The following is a 16,548-nucleotide window of genomic DNA, read 5'->3' as shown; positions in this document are numbered from 1 at the left end:
ACAAAATGTGAGTTTGCTATTCACAAGAAGCATTGCCTGGTGTGAACAATGCCTCGAACAAAAGAGATGTCAGAATTGTTGACTTGCATAAAGCTGGAAAGGGTTACAAAAGTATCTCTAAAAGCCTTGATGTTCATCTGTCCATGGTAAGACATATTGTCTATAAATGGAGAAAGTTCAGCACTGAAGAATCCTAGAGTGTCAGCTAAAGCCTTAAAGAAATCTCTGGAACATGCTAACATCTCTGTTGACGAGTCTACGATACGTAAAACACTAAACAATAATGGTGTTCATGGGAGGACACCACGGAAGAAGCCGCTGCTGTCCAAAAAAAACATTGCTGCACATCTGAAGTTCGCAAAAGAGCATCTGGATGTTTCACAGCACTTCTGGCAAAATATTCTGTGGATAGATTAAACTGAAGTTGAGTTGTTTGGAAGGAACACACAACACTGTGTGTGGAGAAAAAAAGGCACAGCACACCAACAGTATGGTGGAGGGAGCATCATGTTTTGGGGCTGCTTGGCTGCCTCAGGGCCTGGACAGCTTGCTATCATCGACGGAAAAATGAATTCCCAAGTTTGTCAAGACATTTTGCAGGTGAATGTAAGGCTATCTGTACGCCAATTGAAGCTCAACAGAAGTTGGGTGATGCAACAAGACAACAACCCAAAACACAGAAGTAAATCAACAACAGAATGGCTTCAACAGAAGAAAATACGCCTTCTGGAGTGGTCCTGACCTCAACCCGATTGAAAATGCTGTGGCATGACCTTGAGAGCGGTTCACACCAAACATCATATTGCTAAAATGAAACAGTTTTGTAAAGAGGAATGGTCCAAAATTCGTCCTGACCATTGTGCAGGTCTGATCCGCAACAACAGAAAATGTTTGAGTTTATTACTGCCAAAGGAGGGTCAACCAGTTATTAAATCCAAAGGTTCACATACTTTTCCCACCCTGCACTGTGAATGTTTACACGGTGTGTTCAATAAAGACATGAAAACGTATAATTGTTTGTGTGTTATTAGTTTAAGCAGACTGTGTTTGTTTATTGTTGTGACTTAGATGAAGATTAGATACAATTTTATGACCAATTTATGCAGAAATTCAGGTAATTCCAAAGGGTTCACATACTTTTTTCTTGCCACTATGTGTGTACATTTTACTATCAATTGGCAAAGGAGAGCCTCAAATATCACATTAATGTGTACATATCCACTTTATACATGAATTGCGGCAAAGTTGGTTCCTGTTTCAGTCATGTCTTTGGTCACATCGGTGTGGGTCATATAAAATAACCTAATGATTGGTTGACAATAAAGCCTCCCACAATGCAGGTGATGGCTGCAGGATGGAGTTGGTGAAGAGCACCTGCAGAAACGTACTGTCGACTGCAGTCAAACCTTCATGACCTTTGATCACATGATTTATGTAAAGTTGGGCGCGTTCAAGTGGATCACTTTTGCCAAATCGTGACCATTGTTGGTCACTACCATTTAAAGTATGTTGCATTATAGTTATACAAATTGACCACCTTGCACATGTCCACTGCATGAACCTTACAAAAATCATGTGATCAAAGGTCATGCAGTTTCTGAAGTCGCCGCCGCAGTTGCTTCTCAACACCTGCGATATGAGACGTTCTAATCATTTAAATGTACACACATGAAGTTTTCAGCTTGTGAGTGTGTGATAAACTTTTACATTTATTCTGAAGAACTTTTGCAAACAGCAGCTATGTTGACACTGCCATGTGATCTGAGCCTTGCTGTTGGAAAACCACTAGTGTCCAACTTTCGGCTGTTGCAGATGCACCTCCCCAGACTTCACCTGAAGACTTTGTTCTAGTCGGCTTCGTTACGCTTACTGCCCGAACACACCCATTTTCTAGGCAGTGGTTGTCAATAAGACTTTTCTGGACCTCTCTTCCCGACAGTTAAAGGTCCCGAAGCTTTTGTGCATGTGCAAGAATCTGTACTTTACAGTCTCTGATCTACTCCTAGAGAATCTCCCTTCACATTTCTATCAATTGTGAATGATAACTTAAGTATTACCGGTGAAACATCCATGAAGCATCTGCATACCAAACATATGGTCTGTTTCAGGGGGATATGCATATTTAGATCTTAATGAGTTAGTGTAGTCACGAATTACCGTACAGTGCAGTCACAAAGTACTCAACAGTGCAGTTAGGAAGTACCCTACAGTGTTATGAAGTATCCTACAGTGTTGTTATGAAGTACCCTACAGTGTTATGAAGTATCCTACAGTGTTGTTATGAAGTACCCTACAGTGTTATGAAGTACCCTACAGTGTTATGAAGTATCCTACAGTGTTATGAAGTATCCTACAGTGTTGTTATGAAGTATCCTACAGTGTTATGTAGTATCCTACAGTGTTGTTATGAAGTACCCTACAGTGTTATGAAGTATCCTACAGTGTTGTTATGAAGTACCCTACAGTGTTATGAAGTATCCTACAGTGTTGTTATGAAGTACCCTACAGTGTTATGAAGTATCCTACAGTGTTGTTATGAAGTATCCTACAGTGTTGTTATGAAGTATCCTACAGTGTTGTTATGAAGTATCCTACAGTGTTGTTATATTATGTAGTGAGCGAACGTGTTACCAAGCAGACGGAGTTAACAAACTGTAGCATAGCCTAGCTGTGCTTAGTTCAAAATCAAATATTTTGCCTAATGGAGCATGATGTTGTGTTGGAGAAAAATGTGACCATTTGTACAATCATCCTAAAATCTCAGAAGAAATTACACAGTAACATAGTATGATACTCTTTTTGGTTCTGTTATGTAGACCAGTATCAGTGTTTTTGCAGACATTGTTTCAGCTTTGATCTAACTAAATGAGCGCCAGTCGCAACAGTAGCCTGTTCTTTATGAGTAAAGCCAAGGCTGTGTGTAAAGTAGAGAATTTCACACAAGCAAAAGCTCCGGGACCTTTAGCTGTTGGGAAGATGGGGCCAGAAAAGTTGGATCCGCAGCCACTCCATACGTTTTATCCCCATAATCGTCAAGGTGGTAGGGTACTCCGATAGACAGTTGAATCAACCTTTCCACTGATGGGGACTAGAAGGTGAAAAACCTTTCTATGGGGGGGGGGTTTCCTGGCATCACCTCCAGCCCAACACCCAGGTGTCTGGGGGCAACTACCAGGATCAGGCAGATATTTCCACCCAGATGGGTAGCTGGTTGCTCTGCATGCTGCTCACTGCAGCCAAGCCAGAGGAAGGAGTCTTTCATTACATACGTCAACTGACAGCCTGCTTGCTGGGGGCACATTCCACTAGACTAAACATGTGTGTATGGAATTCATGACAATGGGTGGAGCTCAACAGTGTAGTGGCTCCCTCCTTCGACTCGTCTCCCCTGTTGCTTTTTCACCCATCCCGTGTACTCAGACCTTTACAGATGAAGAGGAAATGAATCCTGTATTTTACTATGAAATATGCCCCAGATAGACAACTTACATTCAGGGCTCTCGAAAAATCTGATATCTCCCTTCCGTCATTATACTACTGTACCACAGAAAGAAATTCACACCATAATATGTTCAATATCTTACCAACACTGAAGAAACAACTAAATTATACACTTTTTCCCAAATTTTTCTAATTTATTAATTTAAATAACTTAAAACGGACACAAAAATACCCACCCGTTAAGTTTCGCAAGCACCTTCTCCCACCGAAGTAAAAGACAACTGTTGATTGTTTCCCTGGGAAATGTAGGCGCCAACGTGCATTTAGAACGGAGGGAGAAAACATGCCCAGGAAACCCAGCCAGAGGAGATCATCGACTGGGAGTTCCTTTCTATCAAATCTGTTGAGGCTTCCCTATCGACAAATACATCGTTTTTTTCCAAATCTGGCCCATATGGGAACAGGATAGGAGCTGGATAGTGCATACGACCGGAGCAGGTTTTTGATCCATACAAATCAAATGAAAAACGTTTAACAATAAAGGTTCACAAGTACACTATTGGCAAATTAGTACTAAAGACCAGATGTGCAGCTATGACCATATAAATAAATATCCATAATTATACATGGGATATAATTAATAATCAATGATATGCACAATCCTGCACCCTAACCTAATCCTGTATGGACAATAACCTACTTCATACACGCACCAAGACATCTGAATATAGGCATGTCACTTTAAAACCACTCTTCAAATACTGGACAGTGAATAAACAATGACAATTTTGTAAAAATGCAAAAACAGAATAGTCATACATGGGGATAAACATTTACAAAAAAATAAGGGCGAAATCATTTTTTAAAGTAATAATCAGACCAAATGTTGCTCCCTTCGTGTCCATCTCATTTCAACCACGACTAGACAAACATTTTCTAGGAAAACTGCTCATTGCTGCTTCCTCATTTGACTACCCAATGAATGACAATCTCATCATGTTTTGTTGCACTCTATGAATCAAAAAATATTGCATAATCGAATAAGTCCTCAACCCTTACTCCCTTCCAACAACCTGATCTCGTATAAGGTAACAACTCAGACATGACAAAACATCCCCAGTTTCCCAACACGAGGCTAGCTGGGCAGTACACAGTACCATTTCAGCAACAGGAGCCATGTCAAGAAGGGAGTGGGGAAAGAAAGAGGCATTTTCTGTTTCTGAAAAATATCCAAGACATTTTGTTTAGTGAACACTGAACAGAAAGCAGCCTAATTTCAGATAGGGGAGATGAGTCAGACTGAAGCTCAAACAGTCTAGCTACTGTATGACACACACAATCACTAGTGCTGTGTATGAAACACAAAGCCTTTCTCAGATCATGACAGCGAGGAACCATGGAGAGAACTAACACACACAGCGGTAAACCCATTTGAATTCAGTCACTTTTTCACAACATCCCTTTTGTTTTAAACAAAACGTTAAAGACATGTTTTACCATGGAAGAAGTGGTCAGAAAGTGGCGTTTTGGACCTAAATGCCAAAACATTCAGGAGATAAAGGTTCTCAAAGTTGACCTATTTTGCATACCCCACCCTACCAAGAAAGAGTCTGACAACCCTGTTTGCAAGCTTTTAAAATATATCAAATCTCAACCGTTTATATTTTCCAGTGATGTAGACATGGATGTCTCATTGTGTGGTTCGCAAAAGGGGTCAAATTTGAGCACCTTTATCTTTTGTGTTTTGACATTGAGGTCCAAAAACTCACTTTCTGAGCACTTCTACAACATAAAAATATTTATGGAAGGTTTCATTCAAATCAAAAAGGGGTGCTGTCAAAAAGTCATTAAATGTATATGGATTTATCCACAGAGGATTGGGAGAATATATGGCAACAAGGAATGAACAGGGATACAAGATGCAATGAGTACAAAAGGGACAGTAGAGTCAGGGGGATAGAAAGAGTCTGGGAGAGGGGGGCAATATTCAGTATACACACACACACACACACACACACACACACACACACAGAGAAGACTCCAAGCAGCATTAGAGTCGCCTCAACGCTCGCTTTTTATCAGTTTTCTTCTTCCCTACAACATTACTATTGCTACTACTACTGCTGGAGGTAGTACTGCTTCCATTGGCTCCGTTACCCAGAGCAGCAGAGGGGGCAACCCCTGGCCCCATCGCCCTCTTGGTAGGGTCCCCTGCGTGTTTTTTGGGCTGGGGGCCATCGGCGGGGTCCTGGGGCACCCCCGATGTCCCCCCGTGCCCCCCCATGGCATGGATCTCAGTCAGAAGGCGAGCACGGGATGCATACTCTGTATAGTCCTCCAGGAGCAGACGCCCCGCCTCCTCGTTGAGAGCCGACTCAGGGTTGGGATGGATCATAAGGCACTTGATAGTCTGAGGAGAGAGAGAGAATGAACGCCATTGAGTCATCAGGGTATATTTCAAGGTTTTCCTTGAACCAAGCAGAGATGACTATACAAAATGTTAAGAATAAAAATAAATAAAAAAATATATATATATTTTCTTTCACCCATTGCTATTTTGGATTATTAAGAAGCATCCATAGAGATGCTTAAAATGTTTCTTACCAGTAATACATGTCTGAGTCCCAGCTCTGCCCTCCAGTCCCTCTTCAGGACGTTGACACAGATCTCTCCCTTGTGGCCCACATTAGGGTGGAAGATCTTGGTTAGGAAGTAGCCTTTCGGTGGTGCAGCAGGGAAGTCCTTTCCCAGGACCAGGCGCATCCGGAAAACACCCCCGGCAAACGGGGTTCCTTCTATTGAAGCACAATAAATAAACCACGTCAAGCAGGGGCTGACATTACTGGTTGTCCAGGGCAGGTAAACTGAACAGTCGGTAAGGTGGAATCTGCCTTTTGTCCTGAAGACTAGCGTTCATTCACGTTGACTCGTGTTCCATTTGTTCATGTGCACAAGCGACTCAACAAAAAAATAAATCAAGCCAAGTGATCACACAGTTCTCCCTACATTCTCTTTCACCTCCGTTACTCATCTCACTCCATTCAGATCCGAACGCTCCCTCTACACAAACGAGTTGCGCACCCAAGTGCCCATTAAGACTATAGAAATTACTGCCTATAAAAATGCATCTAACAGATGGCATACACAAACAAAACTGTAGACAAGCTACATTCCTTGCCAAATCACGACAGCTTTATCACAAATTCAAAATGGACTGGTTGATTAAAGTAGGGAAATGTGTTCCAACTACGAGCAGCAGATTTGAAAAAAATTAATGCATCTGGTCCATTTAGCGAACTGCTAGTCTGTCATTTAGAATAGGTTACGGATGGACATATGTAACAAAAACATTGTTTTGATGAAGACAAATAGCCAATAATAAGCTCATTACACCCTGTTAAAACAGGAGTAGGCTAAACGTGCAGTGATTATTGATGAGAAAGACGCACCTGTTTCAGTAGCAAATGTCAGTGCTCAAATGGCGGTAGGAGTCCATAATTTAACAAATGACCTTGCAACTCAAGTAGGCCTAAGTGTTTTCCAGTTCAGACAGTGAAGATTGGACAACTAAATAAAATGTTTAGGCCTTTGTGCCAACTGCCTCTAGTAGTGTGTTAGCTAGCCAGTGTGTAATCTCAGCATAGTTGAGGTCTAACCTGAATTAGCCACGAAAACTAAAGTTTGAGAACGACTTTTCTGGAAGCTGTGCTGCAACTTTTCCCCTACATTTTACCCCACGTGGACCAGCCCCTAGCAATTAGTTTCAGCCAATGGGCTTCAACTACTCGCCATTTGAGTAACAGTCAACAAGATACACACAGCAGTACCACTTTTGGCTGCTGAGCTTTACTTTCAGAACCTTTGTTTAAAAAGTACACAAAAGTACCGGAGACTTACATTTCATGCCTCTACGGAGTATCTTTACATGTGTGATCATTACTTCATACTTTAACACACACTTTAACCCTTTTCATCAGAAGTCTGTCAGAGTAAAGGCGTCTGTATGCTTCCCACCCGAAACAGTTCGGAAGAGTTTGTGCATATATTAAGACAATATTTTGTGCCGTTTTTGTTAGTTTTGGACTTTGTTAAGTTTTTTTGTTGTTGTTTGGGCGTACACTTTTTCTTGCGGCAAGCCAAAGTTGGTAGCCAGAGTCAGTAGCCGAAGTCTACACCCCTTTGTCAGTGATTGGCCAACAGTAGGGATTCTTCAGTAAAGTCGGTTGTCATTCAACGAGAGACGACTAATTTTCATGAAAATGTTTCATTGCGAAATACTGCAAACATCCTTGTCAGAAACATCAAAACTATTGACAGATTTCTTGAGTTATCTTAGATTAATTCTGACTATGTTGAGGAAGGAAATACTGGCTAAGGCATTTAACAATGGACAAACAATACTATTTCTGCTTTTCACTTGTTTTTCCAAGCGAAGGTCTTTTAAGGGAGTATGCGAGCACACTCGCTTGGTTCGCCTAGCAGACTTCGGCTAACTGCCAGCCGAACTGAAGCATGCTGACACCTTAAGGGAACTTTTTTACAGATTTAGCATGAAACTTATGAAAAAGGGGTTTGAATAGTGTCATAAGTGTGCTGACTCATTCAAACAATGTTCAAATGAAAGGTACTTTATTTTTTTATTTGTACATGTAGAAGACCATTTTCGTTTTTTGCCTGTACTTGCCCGATGGACAAGTACCTTTGAGAGCTTAATGTCAACCCCAGCATTAAGCATGTTCTACATTACAGCTTCCCTAGGCAGACAAAACATTTCCCATGACAGAGGTATGCGTTACCTGGTCCCTCGATGGCTGTATGGAGTTCTGTGATGTCTTCTTCGCTGGGGTAGATCTTGATGCCCTCAGGGGGATCTGCAGCTAGTGCAGACACCTCTTTGTACACCAGGCGCAGAACCTGGGGCGGCAAGTTCTCTACATTGGAGTTCTATAAATGGGGCACACACACACATTACTATTCTGTCCCACTACCCACAGAAAGGTGCAAATATGGTAAATACTATAGATATGGGACCCACACTTCCCATGATCACAAACACATTAATAACAGGAACATCTCAGTCAGGGACAATTTCAGTAAAGCTGTCACCAAAATGGTTGCTCAGAATCAATGTAGCTATCTACTGTCTGATAAGCCTTAGGCCTGTAGCCGATTAAACTCAACACGATTTATGATGGAGATGAGCTGCGATCAGTGTGAACAGACTTGAGCTCCTTAGTCACAAAATCTATTTGAATAAAAAACTACTGATTTCAACACCCAAAGAATAGCCCACACACATTTCTGCGTAATTGCGGGGGATTCTTTGGATGCTATAATCAGTCGTTTTTGATAAAAACGATATTGTATGGGACTAAGTAACTCCAGTTTGCCCAGACTAGTCGCTGCTCAACTCCATCGTAAATCGTATAGTTGAGTCGACTACAGTACAGGCCAGGTGGTGATTCACGTTAATATCATCATGAGAGTGCAGTGGATAAGCTGTGTGTCACAACTGACAACTGCGATTTCAGCCAATGTCTGGCAGTTTACTTCATCGATAAATGTACAAACCGGTCAAAGTTAAGATATTGTATTTTCTAGCCATACAAAACGGACATCAAGTAAGCCATTCTGTCTTTGTCAAATAAAGCTAGGTTGTAGCTAGCGAATTAACAGTTAGCCGAAAGCTAGCTAATGGTAGCATTGCTGCCTAAAATTACTGACTAGTTCACATCATTGTCAAATCAAATAGCTAATGTATCATTAAATCTCCAAACCGTTTAACATATTGATGTAGTTCTTATTACAACTCATCAATTTAGCTAAAAGAGAGGAAATAAGATATCTAACTAGCAAGCTAACATTAGGTAGCTAGCCAGCCAAATCATCATCATTAGGTAGCTTGTAGCTACCTTGCTAACTTGCATAGGTAGCTACATACGCCAACTTTGGGGTGTGCTAACGTTATGATAGTTAATTTGCTGACAATCGTGTAGAAGAAGTTAGTTAGTGATTCATCTTTATGTTGGACAGTTTTCCATTTAAATTGTGTTCGGGAGAAGTGTCAACACTGAACTGGCCTGCAAAAGAAAATCGTAGCCAACGTTATATCAGCTAACGCCAGTTAGTTAACTATAGCAAGCAAATAACCAACTAACGTTAGCTACCCAACTTAACTAGTTAGCTAAGTTAGGTCTCGGCTAAGTAACGTTACTGTAGTTAGCTAGTTAACGTTAGCTAAACAGCTGGCAAACAATTATACTTGCTTTGTTAGCTAGCTAAATAACCAATAATTGTATCCATTTATGAAAGTGTTTGCAAACAATTTTTACTTACCATGTCTTCCGAAGAATATTAGTATTCAGGTGACTGGGGCTAGCTAACTCTATGATCCTCGTCTAAATAGCAACGGTAGCTAGCAACTAATAAATGCTTGTAGCTTATGCTTGATCGATGAGAAAGTGGTCCACGACACCTCAAATAAATGCAGTTATCGCCGACTATTTAGATCTCGAATGCCAAGCAAGCGATCAAGTTATGCTAACGCGTTAGCCAGCTGCAGCTTGCTAGCTGAAATTATTATCCTCAAAAGTTCAGATACACTGATAGCACGTAAACTCCAATTCGTTATTCTGCTAAAAACAGCATGCTTTTGGGGGTAAATAATGTATACAGTAAAGGGAAGCGAGTAACTGGAAGAAAGTTTTTTTTTAGCCAAAGTTATGTGGTGGCCAAGTGCTAGAGTAGCTAGCCAGCTACTATTTTCGTTGACACGGAACACAACTACGTCTTCCAAATGAAATTGTGTTGTCTTGACCAATCGGCATTTTAGCCATACAACACGTGTACAAACAACGTAACCAACAAGACCAATCACATATCGTAGGTGCTCTGTCGTCATCATACTTGACATTTCCACCAGCCATCCAAAGTCGAGAATGTCAAAAATGATTCCAAGCCATAGGTGCGTTTGAAAAACTCATACCCACCCAGAGGGTAGGCCTTCATCTTGACAGACAGCCGCACACAAAATAAACTTTTTTTCTAAACTTCAATATAACCTAACCCCAGTGAACCTAACTCTACCATACAATATACCAAGAGACGGCAGTGTCGGAGGAAGGCTTAATAACTGGCCGTGATTGGGAGTCCCATAGGGCGGTGCACAATTGGCCCAGCGTCGTTAGTATGGCTGGGTAGGCCGTCATTGTAAATAAGAATTTGTTCTTAACTGACTTGCCTAGTTAAAATAAACAAGACTTCTAAACAATATTGAGAAATAGCTAACCAAATTTCAACCCTGACTACCTGCATTGGCCCATTTTGCACTGACTCTATGCACACTCACATATACTTACACTGACACCCCAACACACATGCATATGGACGGCACACACTCACCACATACACTGCTGCTACTGTCTATTATCTATCCTGTTGCCTATTCTCTTTAACCCTGCCTATATGTACAATACATAGCTACCTCAATTACGCTGTACCCCTTCACATTGACTCTGTACTCGTACTCCCTCGTTATTCACTGCATATTTATTCCTTGTGTTACTATTTCTATTTTATTTGATCTTTAACTATGCATTGTTGGAAAAGGACCCGTAAGTAAGCATTTCACTGTGAGTCTACACCTGTTGTCTATGAAGCATGTGACAAATACAATTTGATTTGATTTTAATTGAATACTAGTCGAGGTAGATACTAGTCTTTTTAGCTAACATTCAACTCCTTGCCTCTCCTGTCATTGGCTTTGGCAAGGAGTGGAATGTAATAGCTGAGCAGAGACACAGAGATGGCCACCAGGCTAGAATGCAACATATCAGAGAGAATTTAGAACGTTCGATGCTATCAGAAGCATGAACTATTAGTCAAAATGTTAGATATGCTTGGGAATTACTACAATAGCAACTTTGTGAATCAATATGGTCATCATTCTAATGTTCACAAATAACGCCATCCATTCCAAAGCATTACAACAAATGTAGCTATTTCTCAAACCTGTCCACATAATTCTTTCGGATCTTCCACAAATCAACTTTTCACTCTTCATGACTTTTGGTGAGCAGCACAATAAAACCTGGGTACGTAACCCCTTGTTGCATGAGGTAAAACATTAATTTGCTCATGGTTAAGGTACCAAACCATCAAGCACTGGCATCCAACATTATAATAAGGGGATAAATATCTGTACCTGTAAGACTCTTATCACATGTATTACTTGCATGGAGGAAACTTTTACAGCTCACAGCAAATCAGTGTAAGTGTTGCTTCTGGACAAACAAAAAACAGAAAACATCACAGCCTGCCAACCCCAGTCTACTGACATCAATGTGTGACTGTGGGGACATGAGCTCAGATTGAATTTGAAAGCCCCTGGCCCTGACCAACTGTCCTGAGAACTATGGTCACAAATGCCAGAGTGGGAAAGTGCCTACCATGTGCCAGACACAGAATATTGCCTGTTATTTAAAAGTAAATGAATGTAGATGAGTGATTATTAATGCCATCCTCAAGATACATTGATACACTCGAGATTTGAAAAGGTACATTCCAAGTAACATTACATTTAAATTATTCCTAGAATCCATAATTTATGGAAGGGGAAATTTTGCCTTTTAACCCCCACTGAGACTTTTTCCTGCAGTATTTCTATTGAACACTAGAGTGCGCCTCATCACTACATTGTCTGTGTGTTTTTATTTTTGGATTCTGGTTCTGGATATTTTCTTCAAATTATTTGTCGGAAAAGAGTGCACAGAGATTTTCCCTTGTGGCCCTCTCTGCAATCAGAAAATGTTTTTCGATTAATGACATGATTGTTTGCGTCATATGCAAATACATTTAGTCAAATGTGATTTTTATGGCTGTTAATTGCGATGTAAAAAATACAATAAAATACAATAAAGTCATTCAATAATTTTTATTTACATTAAACCCCCAAACCAGTTTATACTAAGGCACTAACCCTTAATGCTCATTTGGACAGGATGTTTGTGGCTTTTCCCATAGAGATAGATAGAGGACTTTAGTTCCCAAATGTCTATTTTAGAATGGGCAGTGCCATTGAGCACTTTCACTATTTTGAAGTAGTCACTGGGTGGGACTTCCTATGGGTTAAGGAAGGATCACATAATTCCAACCAGGTCACCAGGAGGGATCAGCCAATGCATTATACTTGTGAACAAACATTCCATAACTGCAGGTGGCAGTACATCGGCAAGCTTTATACCTGTTCAAACAACGCACTCCAGGTGGCAGTATGCACCAAGTGGCCAGGGTTCCGGTCTAGAAGAATGGTTTTGACTGCTCCCACAGTTTTGCTTCTTAATCTTAAGGACCGGAACCTTTTTTTCAATTTTCAACTAAAATGACATACCCAAATCTAACTGCCTGTAGCTCAGCATTTGAAGCAAGGATATGCATATTCTTCATACCATTTGAAAGGAAACACTGAAGTTTGTGGAAATTAGAAATTAATGTAGGAGAATATAACACATTAGAGCTGGTAAAAGATAATACAAAGAAAAAAACATGCTTTTCTTTTTTTGTACCATCATCTTTGAAATACAAGAGAAAGGCCATAATCTATTATTCCAGCCCAGGCGCAATTTAGATTTTAGCCACTAGATGGCAGCAGTATATGTGCAAAGTTTTAGACAGAGCCAATGAACCATTGCATATTTGTTGAAAATGTTGTATCAAGACTGCCCAAATGTCCCTAATTGGTTTATTAATACATTTTCAAGTTCATAATTGTGCACTCTCCTCAAACAATAGCAATAGCATTATTTCACTGTAATAGCTACTGTAAATTGGACAGTGCAGCTAGATTAACAAGAATTTAAGCTTTCTGCCCATATCAGATATGTGTATGTCCAGGGAATTTATTTTGTAACTTACAACCTCATGCTAATCACATTAGCCTACATTAGTTCAACCGTCCCGTACGCCCGGCCCAAAAAGACCATTTCCATACACTGTCACATAGAGAAGTCAGATTAGAAAATTCTTAATAAGACACTTAGTCATCTCCTTTGTGAACAAAACATCCAATTAATTTTTCAATAATTGTTGCTGAGGCCGTTTTTTTCCCATCACTCATAGCCGAAGATATTTACATTTATATTCATCAAATGTCTGCTCTGTTTTTGGATGGTGTGATGACGTCATCACTGCGTGCGCTGCTCCTTGTGCGGTTGCATCCCAGATATAAACGGTCCATGAAATTAATCAACGTATGCGAAAGTGAGTAGATTACCTTGAAAACAACAGACGGACATTTTGGATGTAGTCTTCAGTTCTTATTATATCTCAGTGGTATGCACACATTCAGTTTGTTTACCAAATCATAGAAAATGGACTACTTCAAAATGGAGATGCCCTCAATTGCGCTGCCCCTGCTCTCACAAACGCCATAATGGTACATATATGCGATGTCTATCTAAATCTATGGGCATTTCCAGGCGCGCCATCTTTGCTGGCACCACGCATAGTTCCTGGCTTTCAGCGCGCACTAATCTCTGATTGGATAGCCTGATGCGCGTTGCAGAGAAATTCAGCGAGGACAAAAACAACGCTCAATTTACTGGGCGTGACAGTTGAACAACAACAATCAAGCTTCCGGTTTTTTCCCATTCTTACTAGAGAGTTCACTAGCATGTTCTTGTGAGCGTAAAATCGCACAATCAGCAAGTTTATGTATAATAGATTTACGTGTACACTAGGTACATTTTATTATTTTGTTTGTCGTGGAATAAGAGCACCGAAAGAGCTATTACTGACTTTGATACACCGCTTTATTTGGCCATTACACTGCGGACAACTTCCAATACGGTAAAGACTGATCTAGTTAGTTAGCTAATAATTGAATGAAATTAATCATTCTATTGGACTTCGAATGCACGTGTTTTTTTCTGGAGTATTACAGAGGAGATAGCTATTGGTTTGTTCCCTTGGAAAGTGTTTCATTCATTCCCTTTTCACTGTTTTGTTGAAAGTTCATATATTCAACAATGTATTGGACAGCTGCAGTCAACATGCTTATGTTTTATGTATTTTGTCTATCAACAGGGTTATTATGAGCGAAGGAGAGGTATTCCATGAGAAGCAGCGACTGGAGTTGTGCGCCATTCATGCTCTGAACAACGTTCTGCAAGAACAAGTGTTCACCAAGGAGACGGCAGATGACATCTGCAAGCGGTGAGGTCACTTAGGTCAGGCGATGTGTGTGTAATGTCATCTTTAGGGGGCGGTGTTTTGGCTAAACAGAGTTCTTTGTGTTAATGATAATTCTTTGTGTTAATGATCTTCAATATGCAATCTCTGCATGTAAATCATCAAGTACTGCTATAAGCTTGTGATCCAAAGAGCACCCACCACACACTTTCTCCATGAGTTCCAAGAGCATGTGAATCTGTTTTTACCATGTTTCCCTCGTTCCCCTTCCTCCCCAGGCTAGCTCCACAATGTGTAGTGAACCCTCACCGCTCTATGCTGGGCACAGGCAACTATGATGTCAACGTCATCATGGCTGCCCTACAGAGCAGAGAGTTGGCTGCAGTATGGTGGGACAAACGCAGGTCAGTCTTCAATACCTCAGGGCCAGACAGATTCGGAAGAGATGATTGGCAATGAAATACACCTGTGTAATAAATTCTAATCCAACCAAGTACCGCTACAGGTCACAAAGAGCTACAGTTTTATTGACCAAATAAAATATACTGATAAGGAAACTTCGCCACAGATTCTGTCTACTCCTACTGTTCATCCCCTTCACCACCACTGTGGCTCTGTTGATTTTAAACCAAAATCTATTTTCCTATTTCTCCCTCAGAACAGTACAGAGTCTCTGTGTTGACAAGGTCCAGGGGTTCATCCTGAACGTTCCGTCACGTGTCTCTCTTGGAATTGTGTCCCTCCCCGTCAAGCGGCGGCACTGGCTTGCAGTGCGCCAGGTTAATGGACACTACTACAACCTCGACTCCAAACTAAAGAGTCCTGTCTGCATCGGGAACGAAGCAGATCTCCGGTGAGTGATGGGAGGGACGATGACTATGCAGACATGTATTGTACAACTCCTAATCAAAGGCACAGTATCTCAAACTTTACGCTCAACTTCTCATGCTTGTTGTTTACAAACAGAAATGTCCCTCTGTAAAAAAATGTTTTACATAGTAATCCTGTCAGGAACTTTTGAATGCAGCCCACAATTTGACTGTGGTAGACTACTCGTCAGTTAGAGTTCGATCTGATCCTGTTAGAGGAGTGGTCACATGGGGCTTACCACAGTGTCTGTTTGTTACAGTTTGTACTTTGCACTCTTGTAAACCAGTCTCTATCGCTCTCTCTCCCTCACCACACTCCGCTTCTCTCTCAGTACATTTCTCAGTGAACAGCTGTCTCCGGACGTGGCAGAGATGCTCCTGGTTGTGAGGAGGGACGTGGAGGAGTACGGAACTTGGCTGAACTCTGATGACCTCAGGAAGTGATTCCTCTGGCCTGGGCATTCCATTCATTCAACATGGGACTCAAACTCCTGCTCTACTCTGGAAAAACAAATAACATTTTAGAAAACAAGAGACTCTTAACAAAAAGTACATATTTCAGGAAATGCATTACCGGTTGCTGAGGAGTGTGGGCACTGTTACACAAAGTTCCAAAGAGAATTTAAGATGACGAGGGATTTCTGTCCCAAATGGCTTGTTTGTAAGTTGACTGGCCTTTGTTTGGATTTCTACACTACAGCAGCATCTATATCCTCTTTCCTTCTCTCTCTTCCTTCCTTCTCTTCTCTTCCTATGCACTGCACTGTCAAGGTAGACCAGTTAGAACTGGTTTGTCTTTTAGTTATTCTATGCACTGAGAAGGTACAGAGGAGGCACTGGATGTCATGTTGACAACTGACTGTGTGAAAATAACGCTTCTATGTTTGTGTTCTGTCTGCGTTTACATCTAACTGCATATCCAAGTGAATGGGAGTACTGTCTTTGTTACATGAGCTCAAACTACACACACACTGAGGATATAAAGAAAATGTTATTTATATGTAACGATGTGTCTCATTGTCTTTGTGTGCATACAATCTTTGAGGTTCAG

General features: G+C 40.9%; 2 protein-coding genes across 2 annotated transcripts; one reads left to right on the top strand and one right to left on the bottom strand.

Moving 5' to 3' along the window:
* Nucleotides 1-3,433: 3,433 nt before the first annotated feature.
* On the bottom strand, nt 3,434-10,246 carry LOC110508838 (ubiquitin-conjugating enzyme E2 S). The gene is made up of 4 exons (XM_021589689.2): nt 9,778-10,246; nt 8,238-8,385; nt 6,046-6,236; nt 3,434-5,851 (listed from the first exon to the last, which is right to left on the bottom strand). Exons 1-4 carry the CDS (start codon nt 9,778-9,780, stop codon nt 5,492-5,494), a joined length of 702 nt encoding a protein of 233 aa, XP_021445364.1. The 5' UTR covers nt 9,781-10,246; the 3' UTR covers nt 3,434-5,491.
* Nucleotides 10,247-13,988: 3,742 nt separating this feature from the next.
* Nucleotides 13,989-16,502, top strand: LOC110508823 (josephin-2). Its single transcript, XM_021589664.2, has 5 exons — nt 13,989-14,286; nt 14,524-14,652; nt 14,907-15,032; nt 15,287-15,481; nt 15,830-16,502. Exons 1-5 carry the CDS (start codon nt 14,150-14,152, stop codon nt 15,939-15,941), a joined length of 699 nt encoding a protein of 232 aa, XP_021445339.1. The 5' UTR covers nt 13,989-14,149; the 3' UTR covers nt 15,942-16,502.
* The last annotated feature ends 46 nt before the right edge of the window (nt 16,503-16,548 follow it).

The sequence above is a fragment of the Oncorhynchus mykiss genome, chromosome 3, assembly GCF_013265735.2.
Source record: "Oncorhynchus mykiss isolate Arlee chromosome 3, USDA_OmykA_1.1, whole genome shotgun sequence".
Lineage (NCBI taxonomy): Eukaryota > Metazoa > Chordata > Actinopteri > Salmoniformes > Salmonidae > Oncorhynchus > Oncorhynchus mykiss.
This window is presented reverse-complemented; position numbering and strand designations above follow the sequence as displayed.